The sequence below is a fragment of the Megachile rotundata genome, chromosome 14 (genome assembly GCF_050947335.1).
Source record: "Megachile rotundata isolate GNS110a chromosome 14, iyMegRotu1, whole genome shotgun sequence".
In the NCBI taxonomy this organism is placed as follows: Eukaryota; Metazoa; Arthropoda; class Insecta; order Hymenoptera; family Megachilidae; genus Megachile; species Megachile rotundata.
This window is the reverse complement of record NC_134996.1, coordinates 7123529-7138662: the sequence shown is the minus strand read 5'-3', so window position 1 is coordinate 7138662 and position 15134 is coordinate 7123529. Positions and strand designations below refer to the sequence as shown.

Below are 15134 nucleotides of genomic sequence, written 5' to 3'. Positions count from 1 at the left end.
GCTTGCAATTTTGGGACCTTGCAATTTTAGGATCTTGCAATTTTAGGACCTTGTAATTTTGGGACCTTGCAATTGTGAGACCTGGAGACTCTGGGACCTTGCAATTGTGGGACCTGGAGACTTTGGGACCTTGCAATCGTGGGACCTGGAGACTTTTGGACCTTGCAATTGTGGGACCTGAAGACTCTAGGACCTTGCAATTGTGGGACCTGGAGACTTTGGGACCTTGCAATCGTGGGACCTGGAAACTTTGAGACCTTGCAATTTTGGAATGTGGAGACTTTGGAAATTTGAGATTTTGGGACGTGGAGAATTTGGAAATTTGGTATTTGGGACCTTGCAATATAACAAGTAGCGACAATAAAACCTTCGAACTATAGCAACCAATGGTAACATCCACGAGTTATATCAAAGGTGTCAACAACAACAGGAACTGTAATAATGATATTAATTACAATAATCCCAAAAAGCAAGAATAGCAATAGTAGCAATAGTACAGCAGCACAATTTTATAGAAATCTGTTGGATTAAAAAACACCATATGCATTGAAAAACATTGTCATCAGATTTAAAGTTACTCAACTTAGACACCATGTTACTCCACATTACCTTCTATCCCAAATATATCCCCGAGTTATCAAATAGAAGACACGTGCAAGCAAACTTCTTTACTCCACTTCCTCGAGTAACACTTCACCAGTAGGAATCACTTAAGCGACTAATCTCGAAAGCCATTAAATTTTACAGCTATGAGCTTCATTACGGCCACCGATAAGATTGCGCGGCTAATGAAAACAGCATCATCGCAGGGCACGTGTATCAAAGTAAAAACGAGCGTTCACCAAACATTGAACGTTAATCGCCGATTGACCGAGTTTCCGGCAAATTTATGCCCGATGCACCGTCAACCCTGTCTATCTATGGCTGCGACAGAAACGCGACACAATTCGATAACCGACTGAGTGAAAAAGTTGATTGAAATACGAGCTTTTTCGTTGCGCAAAGACTTCACGATGTTCACGCGGGGAGGCTGATGAGAACGCGTGATGTACGATCATAAAGCTTGATTTATGTTTCTTGGAAAATTTTCAGTATTCTTTATGAACTTCCCGAATTTCTAAATCTTCAAAGTCCTTTTGGGATTAAATTCTGGATCTAAGTTTTAAGAACAAAAACTTCCAGATCCTAATATCTCTAGATTCAAATTCTTAAAACTCTGAAACTACTATATTAAGAGTGAAAGTTCCTAGAGTCCTCTGGTCATCAAAATCCATATATTTATAAATACAGAGGACCAAAAATTTGTTGGACTCTTATACTCATAGACAGAAATCAGCTTCGAAAATTTCAGGTGAAAAAGTTCCTAAATTCAAATATCTGAAGCTATAAAATCCGAGATTCAAAAATTCTGGACTATAAAAATCTAGATTTAAAAATTTCAAGCTAAATATCCCTAGATCCAACAATCTCAGGTTCAAGAATCCCTCGACCACAAACAAGAAATATCCACGTATTTAAAAATCCCTAGATCCTAGAATTCTTGGGCTCAAATTCCAAATTCTCCAAATCCTAAATTCCCCAAAACACAAATTTTCCAAATACCAAATTCTTCAAATTTCAAATTCCCCAAATTCTAAATTCCCCAAATTCCAAATTCCCTAAATTCTGAATTCCCCTAATCCTAAATTTCCCAAATCCCAAATCCTAAATCCCAAATTATCCAAATTCCAAATTCCCCAAATTCCAAATTCTCCAAATCCCAAATCCCAAATCCCAAATTCCTCAAATTCCAAATTCCCCGAATCCCAAATTCCCCAAATACCAAACTCCCCAAATACCAAATTCTCCAAATTCCAAATTCCCCAAATTCCCCAAATTCCCCAAATTCCACATTCCCCAAATCCCAAATTCCCCGAATTCCAAATTCTCCAAATTCCAAATTCCCCAAATTCCAAATTCCCCAAATCCCAAATCCCAAATTCCCCAAATTCCAAATTCCCCGAATCCTAAATTCCCCAAATTCCAAATTCCCCAAATTCCAAATTCCCCAAATTCCAAATTCCCCAAATTCCCCAAAATACCAATTTTTCAAAGTTCACATGTCCCAATAAAAATCAACACAAAATTTCATTTAATAACCACTGGGTGTAATAGTTACTCAAAGCACATCAAAGTATACGTTTACGTAGAATTCACTTAACTAGCCGAACAATAGCTAACCACCAGAAGATTTCATACAACAGAATCCGTTCCTGTCGAAATCACTTCAATTCATTTCTGTCTGAACATTTGAACGCAGTTGATCGGTTTGGTATCGATTGAGCTCATATATCCCTTCATAGCTATCAAACCAAACATCAGACATTCATAATGTCCCAATTCACTGATTCGGAGAAGAAAGTTCGGACAATGAGATAGTAATGTTTGTCCGAGTCTGACGGTTGTTGGCTAAGCTGGTCAACCTTCGCGTGAACATCAGAGGGCACGAAAAGGCGAGAAAAAGGTTGAAAAGAAGCGTCTCTCGTTGGACCGGTTAGAGGTACCGACCGAGAAATCGAATCGTGTCACCAGGAGATCGCAATGTCACCGGTGTGTAAGGAGGCAAGTTTTTCATTTCCACGGAGGTGGTCAACCGTAAGCGACCGTCGCGTCGTCGCGTTTAAGCGCCGTTCACATACTACGTGATCCCGTGCCGATCACGTATATATGGTTAAATGGGTTATCCTGGCGACAAAAAATTCATATTTATTGACGTCGTGACGGTGACAGCGCTTCTCGTTACCTACTTTTTGTTTCGCGTACTTGTATGAATCAACTATAAACTATTACGACGTTTCGCAGACTATGGTGCAGTCGACATCAAGTTCCCTACGTAAAATATGATGGACTATGATATAGGGATTTTTTGAGATTTCAAGATTTAGTGGATTAGAAATTTGGGGATGTGGTAAGTTCTAGTCATTCGCATTTCGGGATATAGGGATTTTGTGATTTAGAGAGGTTTTGATACCGGGATTTGCAGGTCTAGGGATTTTTCGATACAGAAGTTTTGGTATCTAAGGATTTCTAGATATAGTAGTTTTGATATTTAGTGATATCGAGATTTCAGTTATGGTATCTAGGAATCTCTAGATACAAGAGGTTGGAGATCTAGGGATTTTTAGTGCAGGGATTTGCAAGTCTAGGGATTTCTGAATATAAGTGTTTTGAAGTTCAGGGATTTTTACAATGAGTTGGTGATCTAAACATTTCTGCATATAGGAATTTCGGAACCTTAGGATTTCAGGATATACGTTTCTGGGGTGTAGAGATTTCAGAACATATGAACTAAGTGATTTAAGGATTTCTAGACGGAGGACTTTGAGATTTAAGAACTAGGGATTTTTCGACATAAGAATTTTGAAATCTAGGCATATCTGAATAGACGTAGGATTTAAGAATTTCTAAACATAAGAATTTGAGATGTAAGTATTCCTAGATATGTATAATAATTTGGAATCTAGGGGTTACTAGGTATAGGAATTTGAAGTTTAGGAATTTCTGCATATTTAGCATTATATATAGAACTATTTCGATCTAGGGGTTTTGAAATAAAGGAGATTTGTATATTGAGATTCTTGCATCAAGAAATTTTGTAATACAAGAAACTTAGTAAATCGTACATTTTACAATTGTGTTAACATCAATTGAATATTAACAACGTTCAAGAAGAAATCAATTGAATATGACCAGTGTCCGAAAAGAAATTAATTCAATATTCAAGAAGAAATGAATTGAATGTTAGCGAAGCATACCGAAATCTCCCAAAAATCCCAAAAGGCCAGATCGAATAGAATTATTCCGCTTTCACCGTATCATTGTGATGCGATAACAATCGCTCTAAAGGCACCAGCAACACCTATCCATTTCAAAGTCCACGTCCGTCCAGGTGATTTCCTAGTTAGCCGTTCACCAACGTCCATGGCCTATCAAAAGAAACATTTCGAAACGAGACAGCAAAAAAAGGGACTGCCATTACCACGTTTTATCCGTCCCGTTGGCCAAGGAAATCACATCAAGCCGTGTCTGAAACAGCAGCGCGCTCTTAATCAATCAATTACGAGTCATTGTTGTAATCTGTTGTAATCACTCTATTCCAGAACGAAACGCTGCATAAACGGACTCGAAACAGTTGGCCGAATTGAACCAGTCTGCTCTCTTTTATCTAATAAAATTCGTCGAGTTTTTGTTACGAGAACGACTCGAGACGTCGTAGTTAATAGGCAGAATGAAGATTTTCTGACTGAGCGTGGGGCAAAATGACTGATCTTATGGTTATGGCGGATAATCAAGTGGTATGACGCTATTTTGGAGTAACTCGATTTGTTGGGATCTTGCCTTAGGCTGATGTCGAAGGAGATTCACTTTCGAACGTCGATTGTCTGTTTTGGGGGATTTCGATAATTTCGGAATTTGATTATTCCACTATTCAATAATTTAATAAATCAATAATTCAATCATTCAATAATTCAATAACTCAATAACTCAATAATTCAATAATTCAATAACTCAATAATTCAATAATTCAATAATTCGAGAATTCGAGAATTTAATAATTCGAGAATTCGATAATTCGATAATTCAATAATTCAGTAATTCAGTAATTCAGTAATGCAATAACTCAGTAGTTCAGTAACTCAGTAATTCAGTAAATCAGTAATTCAGTAATTCAGTAATTCAGTAGTTCAGTAGTTCAGTAGTTCAGTAATTTAGTAATTCAGTAATTCAGTAATTCAGTAATTCAGTAATTCAGTAATTCAGTAATTCAGTAATTCAGTAATTCGGTAATTCAGTAATTCAGTAATTCAATAATTCAATAATTCAATAATTCAGTAATTCAGTAATTCAGTAATGCAATAATTCAGAAATGAGTAATTCAGTAATGCAATAATTCAGTAATTCAGTAATTCAGTACTGCAATAACTCAGTAGTTCAGTAACTCAGTAATTCAGTAATTCAGTAATTCAGTAATTCAATAATTCAATAATTCAACAATTCAACAATTCAACAATTCAACAATTCAAAGTTTCAAAGATTCATAGATTCGTAGATTCAAGGATTCAAAAACTCAAATATTTGAAGATTTAGAGATTCTTAAATTCGAAAATTCAATAATTCTGAAATTTTAGAGTGCAAGAATTCAAGAATTCAAAAATTGCTTAATTCACAAAGTCGAAAAATTCCAGAATTCAAGAATTTAACATTTCAGAAATTCAGAAATTCAGAAATTCAGAAATTCAGAAATTCAGAAATTCAGAAATTCAGAAATTCAGAAATTCAGAAATTCAGAAATTCAGAAATTCAGAAATTCAGAAATTCAGAAATTCAGAAATTCAGAAATTCAGAAATTCAGAAATTCAGAAATTCAGAAATTCAGAAATTCAGAAATTCAGAAATTCAGAAATTCAGAAATTCAGAAATTCAGAAATTCAGAAATTCAGAAATTCAGAAATTCAGAAATTCAGAAATTCAGAAATTCAGAAATTCAGAAATTCAGAAATTCAGAAATTCAGAAATTCAGAAATTCAGAAATTCAGAAATTCAGAAATTCAGAAATTCAGAAATTCAGAAATTCAGAAATTCAGAAATTCAGAAATTCAGAAATTCAGAAATTCAGAAATTCAGAAATTCAGAAATTCAGAAATTCAGAAATTCAGAAATTCAGAAATTCAGAAACTCAGAAACTCAGAAACTCAGAAATTCAGAAATTCAAGAATTTAGAATTTCATAATTTCCAAAATTTCAAAATTCAAAAGATAGTATAACATGATCCAAAAACCCGAAACACATCCTGAACGTTTTATCATGCCTCCCACGGATTCATTCCAGAAAGATTGGACGATGCCTGTTGCGATCCGAGACACACCACTAATTAAGAGCCGACTGTGTCTTGCATTGTTTATGCACGCTTATCCTCTTTTTGCTTTCATCTCGTCTTATCTGTGTATGTGTCTATGTGTTAGGTTAGGTACTTCTTCTTTATGTACGTATATACGTCTCTCTTTCTCTCTCTGCTCTTCTTTGACGCTTGATCAGGATGCAGTCAAGCTTGCAGAAATCATCTTTCCGCTTATGAACAATTTCATCATATGGCGGTGACGCGTGAAACAAACACGTTAGGTATAATTGCTTTTCGAGGTTATAATAATAATCTTATTCCATATACAGGGTGATTAAAAACTGGGTGATCTTAACATTCAGAAGAAATATTCAGACAGTAATCTTAATTTGAATTCCTTGTGCGATTGTCTTAATATGTGACGAATTTCTCTGTTTGGTCAATCTGTATCTGTATGGTGAATACGTGCATTTTATACACTATAGTTACTTATGTATTGAGTTATTTTTGTTTAATAATTAATTTTGAACGTTTAGGTGTGATGTAGCTTCAGAAAATTTATACGATGTAATTTTTATTGTAAGTTATCACAATTTGTTGTGGTCAAGTTATCAAGTTATCACAGTTATCAATCGTAGCTAACAGTGTGCGATCACAGTTAATTATATAATATTAAACATTGTTTTGCAGGTTTCGCGAATATACAAAGATCCGTCCATTGGCAATCCAATAAATATTTCGGTGATGAAGATCCAGGTGACTAATCAACGATTCGCTGCCAGACACGTTGTCAGCGAAGGAATTGCAGCGGCTGATATGTTGGAAAGGTTCTGTCATTGGCAGAAGAACAACAATCCTGATGAACCAGCGCCAGAACATCACGATGTTGCTCTCCTTTTAACAAGGTGTCTAGTATTTACGATTTTCTGAAATAATATCTATTCGAACCAGCTATTTAATTTACACGAATCTATTTTCGTTTGCAATTCGAAAACATATTCGTAATCATTTATTTCTCACCCTGTCTCGTGTCTCCATTTCGAAATAGCGATAAATATTTTCTGAAGATGATTACACATGAAATTTTTATGCTACAAAATTACTGCAAATAAAAGTTAGTAAATTTATGTTTATTGATAAATTAGTTTATTCACACCACTAATAAATTAATTTAGTCACATTACTTTATTAGTAAATTAATTTATTTACAGTTATACATGTAACGAGTTAATTTTATTTGCAAACACAGATTTTCGTTCTAATTATTCATGCGACAATTAAATTCCCGGTCTTTTTTCTTTTCACCAAAAAAATGTTAATAAAAGTCATCAAACTTGTAAAAATTTGTCATTTTAATTTTTTTATTCTCCTCAAATAACACTTGAGTAATTTTAAAATAAAGTAATTATTAATGTAATTAATATTATATCTAAAAATAAAAAAATACTGTGTTTCTGTAATGATTCTTGAAATAGTAAATAAATAGTAGAGTGCGTGAAAGAAGAGAATTGAAAGTAAAGCTTAGTAGGCGGTGCAATTATTGATACTAATCACTCGAAACGGAATGATTTCAGGGAAAATCTGTGCCATAATCACGACGAGAAAAGCTGCGACACTTTGGGTCTGGCTAAGCTGGGTCGTATGTGTTCTCCAGTGTCCTCGTGTGCCATTGTTCAAGACAATGGTCTTGCTGCTGCCTTTACAATCGCTCATGAAATTGGTCACGTGTAAGTATAGTCATTAAACATTCCGAAAACCAATTTCACTTTATACATTACTAACATTTATTCAGGAGTACTATTATAAATAAGTCTTGCATTTTTACACATATTTAAATTAAATTTGACAAATTAATCTGAAACCACAATCACAAATTTTGTATTGAATATTAATTTATATTGAATTTTGTACTGAATATTGTTATAATGTATGAAGTGTTTCTGACGTTGACTACCGTTGTAGCAAATGGCTACAAAATGGCGGATAGTGCGTTGGAATACAGCCCTTGAAAAATTGAAAAAAATAAAATAATTTCTTAGATGTACAATTAATGTAAAATTGCGTACGAACATTGTAATCACAAAATTTGTATTAAATATTAGTTTGAGTTATACTATGCATTTCTAGCATTAAGCACCGTTATTGCAAATGACACCAAAATGGCGGATAGTATTTCGGAACACAGCTTTAAAAAATTGAAAAAAATAATATAGTAATTTGTTAGAAATACATTTAATCTGAAACTGCATACAAAAACTATAACCTCAAATTTTGTATTAAATATTAACTGCTATATTATGCAGAATATCTCAAACATTGACCACCGTTACAAATAACTACAAAATGGCGGACAGTGTCTCAAAATACAGTCTTTAAAAAATTGAAAGAAATAATAAAGTAATTTGTTAGAAGTACATTTAATCTAAAACTGCCTACAAAAACTGTAATCACAAATTTTGTATTAATTATTAACTGATATGCAGAATATCTCTAACATTGACCACCATTGCAAACGACTACAAAATGGTGGACAGTGTCTCCAGATAAGGTCTTTAAAAAATTGAAAGAAATAATAAAATTATTACTAATACGTATATTTTTGTATATACACAATGAAAGAGATTTGAGCAGACATTAAAAGCAACATTTCTGATTGAAATTTCAGATTCAACATGCCCCATGACGACGACATTAAGTGCGAAGGTTTCCATAATCATTCAGGCTTTCATAACATAATGTCTAGAATGCTGGATGACAAAACCTTCCCTTGGGAATGGTCAAAATGTTCCAGACACTACGTCACCGAATTCCTCGAGTGAGTCAGTCATTACCTTGACAAGTCAATAACCAGTGTCACTCTTAAACGTGTCACAAATTGACCCGTTTCTGTCTCGTTAGGATTTGCTTTTTCTTCATAAAATTGCCTTGAGCTTTTCATCGTTTAACGAATTAAAAGCTTAGCGAATGACTGTTCAAAACCATCTGCAAAATTATATTGTGTAATCACATAATTTATTTAGCAAATTTTAACAAATTAATAAACATTCACAGAACATTATATTAATTTACAGATTCAAACGAATTTGAAAAAATTAACAAATATTCGTGGGACATATAGATCACATTAATTAAGTAATTTATATAATAATTTTTAAAAAATTATATTCAAAAGATGAGCTAACTTAAATAACTGGTATAATAAATTTCAGTACGTGAACAAAATACTGGTGAATCACATTAATCATATAATTTATACATAGAATATAGTGAATTATAACTATAACCACAGTGAATGCATATTTAAGTTTATATAATTTATGTAATTCATAAACAGGCGATTTTTAGACTAATGATTGGAAAGTTAAACCTTGATATTTAAAGTGGGACTGTCAAAAAAATTGATATAAAATTTCCTAATTATACAACACCTACATAGTGTCAAAAATATTTTTTTGTACAATTTAGTACACGGTGTTCTTTGTTCAGTAAATCAGGACATAAATCATGGGTCTTCGTCCTCCACGCGTGGGCTTAGGTAACGTCGGCTGTTGAAAAAGTTGTCCCAAAAATTAGCTGACTGAAGCAAAATATATGTACTTTCAATTTCCAAAATTCTAAATTTAAACAAATACTTAAACTTTACAAATTTTTTAATTTCGAATTTTTCACATTTTTTCATTTTTATCGTATCAAGTTTGAAAATTTTCAAATGTATAATTCGCAAATTTTTATATGCTAACCTACCATGTTCAACTTTGCATGATAGTCTTGCTTTGTATAATCTCGCGTTATATCGCCTCTCGTTATATGGCCACACGTGTACAGTTTTAAATAACCTCACTTTATAGTTTACGTGTTACATCACGTGTTGTATCAAAATCATATGCTCTCATATAGTATAGTCTCGTAACTGTATTCATTATATGACCATACACTGAATATAACTACTCTTTATATGCATAACCATTCTAAACATTATAACTATATTACCTGCACCGAATAACTTTGCATATTACAGTCTCATGTATGGTATTACTACACGTTACATAATATACTTGCTATATTGCCTTACTCTGTATAATATTACTACTTGTTATATAGCCTTATAGTAAATTTAACTATATGATTTGCACCACTAATCTTGCATGTCTCACATTCTAGAACTTTATCATAAGTTACCTAACCTTACTGTATAATATGTAATTATATACCCTCTCGTTATATGACCTTTCTCATCCAATATTAATGAGAATAATTCCAATGAAAATATACCATCAAAAATACCCCCTAAATCATTCCTGTGAACCCAAGAGCCTCAAATTTTCCGCGAAGTCCTAAAAACGTTGACGGAAAGATTCCCCAAAGTCGACTCCGATCCACCGTCCCTAAAGTAAAGATTTAAGAATTAGCCCACGTCAGTCACCGCATTGAATTGAATCGAGAAAGCCGGTGGCGCTGGTTTTTCTGCAACGCCAGAGGAAGGCGACTCGTTGCTTAGGAATCCGGTCCCGCTGCATTCTGAATGACCTGCACGCACTGTGCCGAGCGCCATTCGTTTCCGACAAAAATTTGGTCCTCCCGATGATGCAGAGCCCTGGGTGCACCGTCCCACCGGAACGACGTTCAAACCTGTCGAAATTTGTTCCAGGGCCGGCTACGGTAACTGCCTGCTGGACGAGCCGTCCCCAAGCATGATATGGAAACAGGAGGACGTGAGCAGACTTCCTGGCGAGGACTACTCCGGCAACAAGCAATGCGAACTCGTGTTCGGACGCGGGTCCAGGATTTGCCCTGACATGGTGAGTGATGGTAAGTCGCATATTTTTATGAAAATTCCGACTCCTTTGTGTTTATTAACATATTCGCCGCCTGGACATACCTGTTCCACACGCCTTACGTGACTCACCCACCGGAAATGTTAAGTCTGGACTTTTTGTACGATCGATTTCTTAGATTTCTGATATGAGTATTCGATAGATGTGATGATTCAAAGTCACATAACTTGAATATGCAGAGATACGCTTTTTAATTTATTAGTTTTTTAGGTTGACACTTATTTGGATACATCACCACCTTCATATATCTCCAGACCTCGGTAGCTTCCACATCCATATCATTCGTACCTCTATCTCCACATCTCTATTCGTATCTTAATATCACCCGTATCTGCAATATATCTTAACGGCGAATATGTTAATGGACGAAAGGAAGATCTAAATATTACTTAACTTGTTATTACAAAAGAACAAGAACCTTTTGAAGTACCCAAAAATGTTCAGAATATGACCTCAGACCTAACTAGTATAATACGACCCACAATTAGCTTACTAAACTAGTGACTTTACCTTGATGTATCGACTAACACTAAAGACTTGATCATTTAATATTCCATTGCAAATAAACTGAAAGTAACTACCGAATTTTTACATCGTGTTAGAGTAAGAGAAATGTCAATGTAAAATATTGCACAGCATCTCGTGCAACGAATGCGAAGTGAGATCACACGCGATAACGACGAAGTATCTTCGTGCGTCAGAAATGAAGTATGGTATGTCAAATGTGGTACACGAAAGTGTACTTCAGAAACTTTGAAGTGATATATTATCTCACTTAGTTGCGCGAATAGCATGACTTCATTTTAAGTACCTATATAAGACATCATTGAATAAACGACATGCAAAATGTCCGAAAACCTTATGAATCGCCCCAGTAGGTATACTACTTAAGGATTGAGATAAACTGAGCAATTGGTTGATTACGGCCAGGCAGTGTGCAAGAGATTATGGTGCCACATACCGCACAGTCTGAAGCGATGTCACACGCAGCACATGCCATGGGCTGATGGGACCGTGTGCGGTGAAAACAAATGGTGTCATCGAGGCAAATGCGTGTCCCGTAGAAATCTGGAACCGGTGGATGGCCAATGGGGCGAATGGGGACGATATGGAGAATGCTCGCGTACATGCGGTGGCGGTGTCAAGAAGAAATATCGCGAATGCAACAATCCACCTCCGCAGAACGGTGGCAATTACTGTGTCGGGGAACGCGTTAAGTATCGCAGCTGCGCCACCAGGGAGTGTCCGCCGGGAAGTCTTGATTTCAGGTATGCAACCGTCGAACGTGATTTTGTTATGGGGCCACATTTTTTATTAGGGGGAAGTGTGAGTTTGACTGTGTAGGAATTTGGGAATTTGAGAATTTGGGACTTTGAGGGTTTAGGCACTTGGGAAAGTGGAAAGTTGAGAATTTCAAGATTTGGGAATTTGAGAATTTGGGGATTTGGGGATTTGAGGATTTGGACATTTGAGATTTTGGCATTTGAGAATTTGGGCACTTGGGAAATTGGAAATTTGAGAATTTGGGAATTTAAGGGAAACTGGAAATTTGAGAATTTGGGAATTTAAGGGAAACTGGAAATTTGAGATTTTGGCATTTGAGGGTTTAGGCACTTGGGAAATTGGAAATTTGAGAATTTGGGAATTTAAGGGAAACTGGAAATTTGAGATTTTGGCATTTGAGGGTTTAGGCACTTGGGAAATTGGAAATTTGAGAATTTGGGAATTTAAGGGAAATTGGAAATTTGCGATTTTGCCATTTGAGAGCTTGGGCACTTGGGAAATTGGAAATTTAAAAATTTGAAAATTTGCGGATTTGGGAAATTGGAAATTTGAGAGTTTGGGCACTTGGGAAATTGGAAATTTGAGAATTTGGGAATTTAAGGGAAATTGGAAATTTGCGATTTTGCCATTTGAGAGCTTGGGCATTTGGGAAATTGGAAATTTGAAAATTTGCGAATTTGGGAAATTGGAAATTTGAGAGTTTGGGCACTTGGGAAATTGGAAATTTGAGAATTTGGGGATTTGGGAATTTGGAAATTTGAGATTTTGCCATCTGAGAGTTTGAGCACTTGGGAAATTGGAAATTTGAGAATTTGGAAATTTAAGGGAAATTGGAAATTTGCGATTTTGCCATTTGAGAGCTTGGGCACTTGGGAAATTGGAAATTTGAAAATTTACGGATTTGGGAAATTGGAAATATGAGATTTTGGCATTTGAGAGTTTGGGCACTTGGGAAATTGGAAATTTGAGAATTTGGGGATTTGGGAATTTGGAAATTTGAGATTTTGACATCTGAGAGTTTGGGCACTTGAGAAATTGGAAATTTGAGAATTTGGGAATTTGGGAAATTAAGGGAAATTGGAAATTTGAGAATTTGGGAATTTAAGGGAAATTGGAAATTTGAGAGTTTGGGGATTTGGGAATTTGGAAATTTGAGATTTTGGCATTTAAGAGTTTTAGCGCTTGGACAATTGGAAATTTGAGAATTTGGAAATTTAAGGAAATTTAGAAATTTGAGGTTTTGGCATTTAAGAGTTTGGGCACATGATAAATTGGAAATTTGGGAATCTGGGAATCTGGGAATTTGGAAATTTGGAAATTCAGCAATCTGAGAATTTGAGAATTTGAGAAATTGAAAGTTTGAGGTCCAGAAAACTTGAGAATTTTAAGGTTTGTGAATTTGCGAATCTAATAGTTTAAGAACTTAGAAACTCATCTACATTCCAAGTTAGACTTCTAACTCCACCTCATTAGTCCAACTCCACCTGAGTCCAAGTACAATAAAATCAAACCTACATAACTACAGCTTGAAATACTAAACAAAACTACTACATAAAACAAAAACAATAATCTCTTCCTCTAAGACAGTGATCTCTTCCTTCTTCAACATCTATTTATTTCGACCTGTACAATCATCCACATTCAAATCCATATAATATCATATCACATGCCGGTATTTTTATTTTTCAACTACATATAGTGCTATCTTAATACGATGTCATTCATGTCAAACGCCTAGTTTAAGTGAAAAGAGTTCACAAAAAGAATTCGTATTCAATCCTAGATACAACGATACTGAACTCTATCCTGGCATCGTTCACCACCCGCTGTTACAGCAAGCTCATCGTATCTCTTTCACGGCACATTACGTTGAACACGTACAGTACGGAGCAATGTAGGCCTTGCGTGGATAAAAACATGTGTAGAGACTTGACAATTTTTCATGTGTTATAGTGACATACTTGGACGTTTCTAAATGTTCAGGTTTTCAAGTTTTTAAATTTTGAATCTTTCAAATTTACAAATACTAGATTTCCAAATGTTGAAATTTATGAATGTCTAAATTGTTTGAAATATTTTTAGGTTGCCACGTAGCTGAACTGACAAATTTCTATATTTTTTGATTCTTAAATTTCTAACACATTATATCTCAAGGTCCAGACATTTATAAACTTGCAAATTCCAGGACCACAATTTTATATGTAGCCGAATTCCAAGATCCATAATGTCTAAAGTCCACAAATCTCAAGGTCTGCAATCCCAAAGTCCCCAAATCCCAAGGTCCCCAAATCTCAAGGTTCCCAAGTTCCAACGTTCCCAAATTCCCAAGGACCCAAAATCCCAAGTTTCCCAAGTTCCAACGTCCCCAAAATCCCAAGGACCCCAAATCTCAAGGTTCCCAAGTTCCAACGTCCCCAAAATCCCAAGGACCCCAAATCCCAAGGTTCCCAAGTTCCAACGTTCCCAAATTCCCAAGGACCCAAAATCCCAAGTTTCCCAAGTTCCAACGTCCCCAAACTCCCAAGGACCCCAAATCCCAAGGTTCCCAAGTTCCAACGTCCCCAAAATCCCAAGGTCCCCAAATCCCAATGTCCCCAAATCCCAATGTCCCCAAATCCCAATGTCCCCAAATCCCAATGTCCCCAAATCCCAAGGTCCCCAAATCCCAATGTCCCCAAATCCCAAGGTCCCCAAATCCCAAGGTCCCCAAATCCCAAGGTCCCCAAATCCCAAGGTCCCCAAATCCCAAGGTCCCCAAATCCCAAGGTCCCCAAATCCCAAGGTCCCCAAATCCCAAGGTCCCCAAATCCCAAGGTCCCCAAATCCCAAGGTCCCCAAATCCCAAGGTCCCCAAATCCCAAGGTCCCCAAATCCCAAGGTCCCCAAATCCCAAGGTCCCCAAATCCCAAGGTCCCCAAATCGCAAATTCCCCAAATCGCAAATTCCCCAAATCGCAAATTCCCCAAATCGTAAATTCCCCAAATCCCAAATTCCCCAAATCCCAACATTCCCCAAATCCCAACATTCCCCAAATCCCAACATTCCAAATCCCTACATTCCCCAAATCCCAACATTCCCCAAATCCCAAGATCCCAAAATCCCAAGATCCCCAAATCCCAAGATCCCCAAATGCCAAC

At 35.8% G+C, this 15134-nt stretch overlaps 1 protein-coding gene across 5 annotated transcripts in view; it reads left to right on the top strand.

The window, feature by feature from the left end:
- Positions 1 to 15134, top strand: part of LOC100880043 (ADAM metallopeptidase with thrombospondin type 1 motif A) — a 199145-nt gene that overhangs the window by 158797 nt on the left and 25214 nt on the right. For 4 of the 5 annotated variants that reach the window (XR_013040449.1, XM_076539624.1, XM_012288773.2 and 1 more), the window contains exons 9-13: positions 6569 to 6783; positions 7453 to 7605; positions 8544 to 8693; positions 10527 to 10687; positions 11648 to 11981. Coding sequence is in view for 4 of the 5 variants with exons in the window: in XM_076539624.1 (XP_076395739.1) it covers positions 6569 to 6783; positions 7453 to 7605; positions 8544 to 8693; positions 10527 to 10687; positions 11648 to 11981 (1013 nt within the window). In the remaining variant the exon portion in view is untranslated. Of the gene's footprint in view, positions 1 to 6568; positions 6784 to 7452; positions 7606 to 8543; positions 8694 to 10526; positions 10688 to 11643; positions 11982 to 15134 lie in introns of all 5 variants that reach the window. The other variant, XM_076539623.1, reaches the window with a different exon arrangement.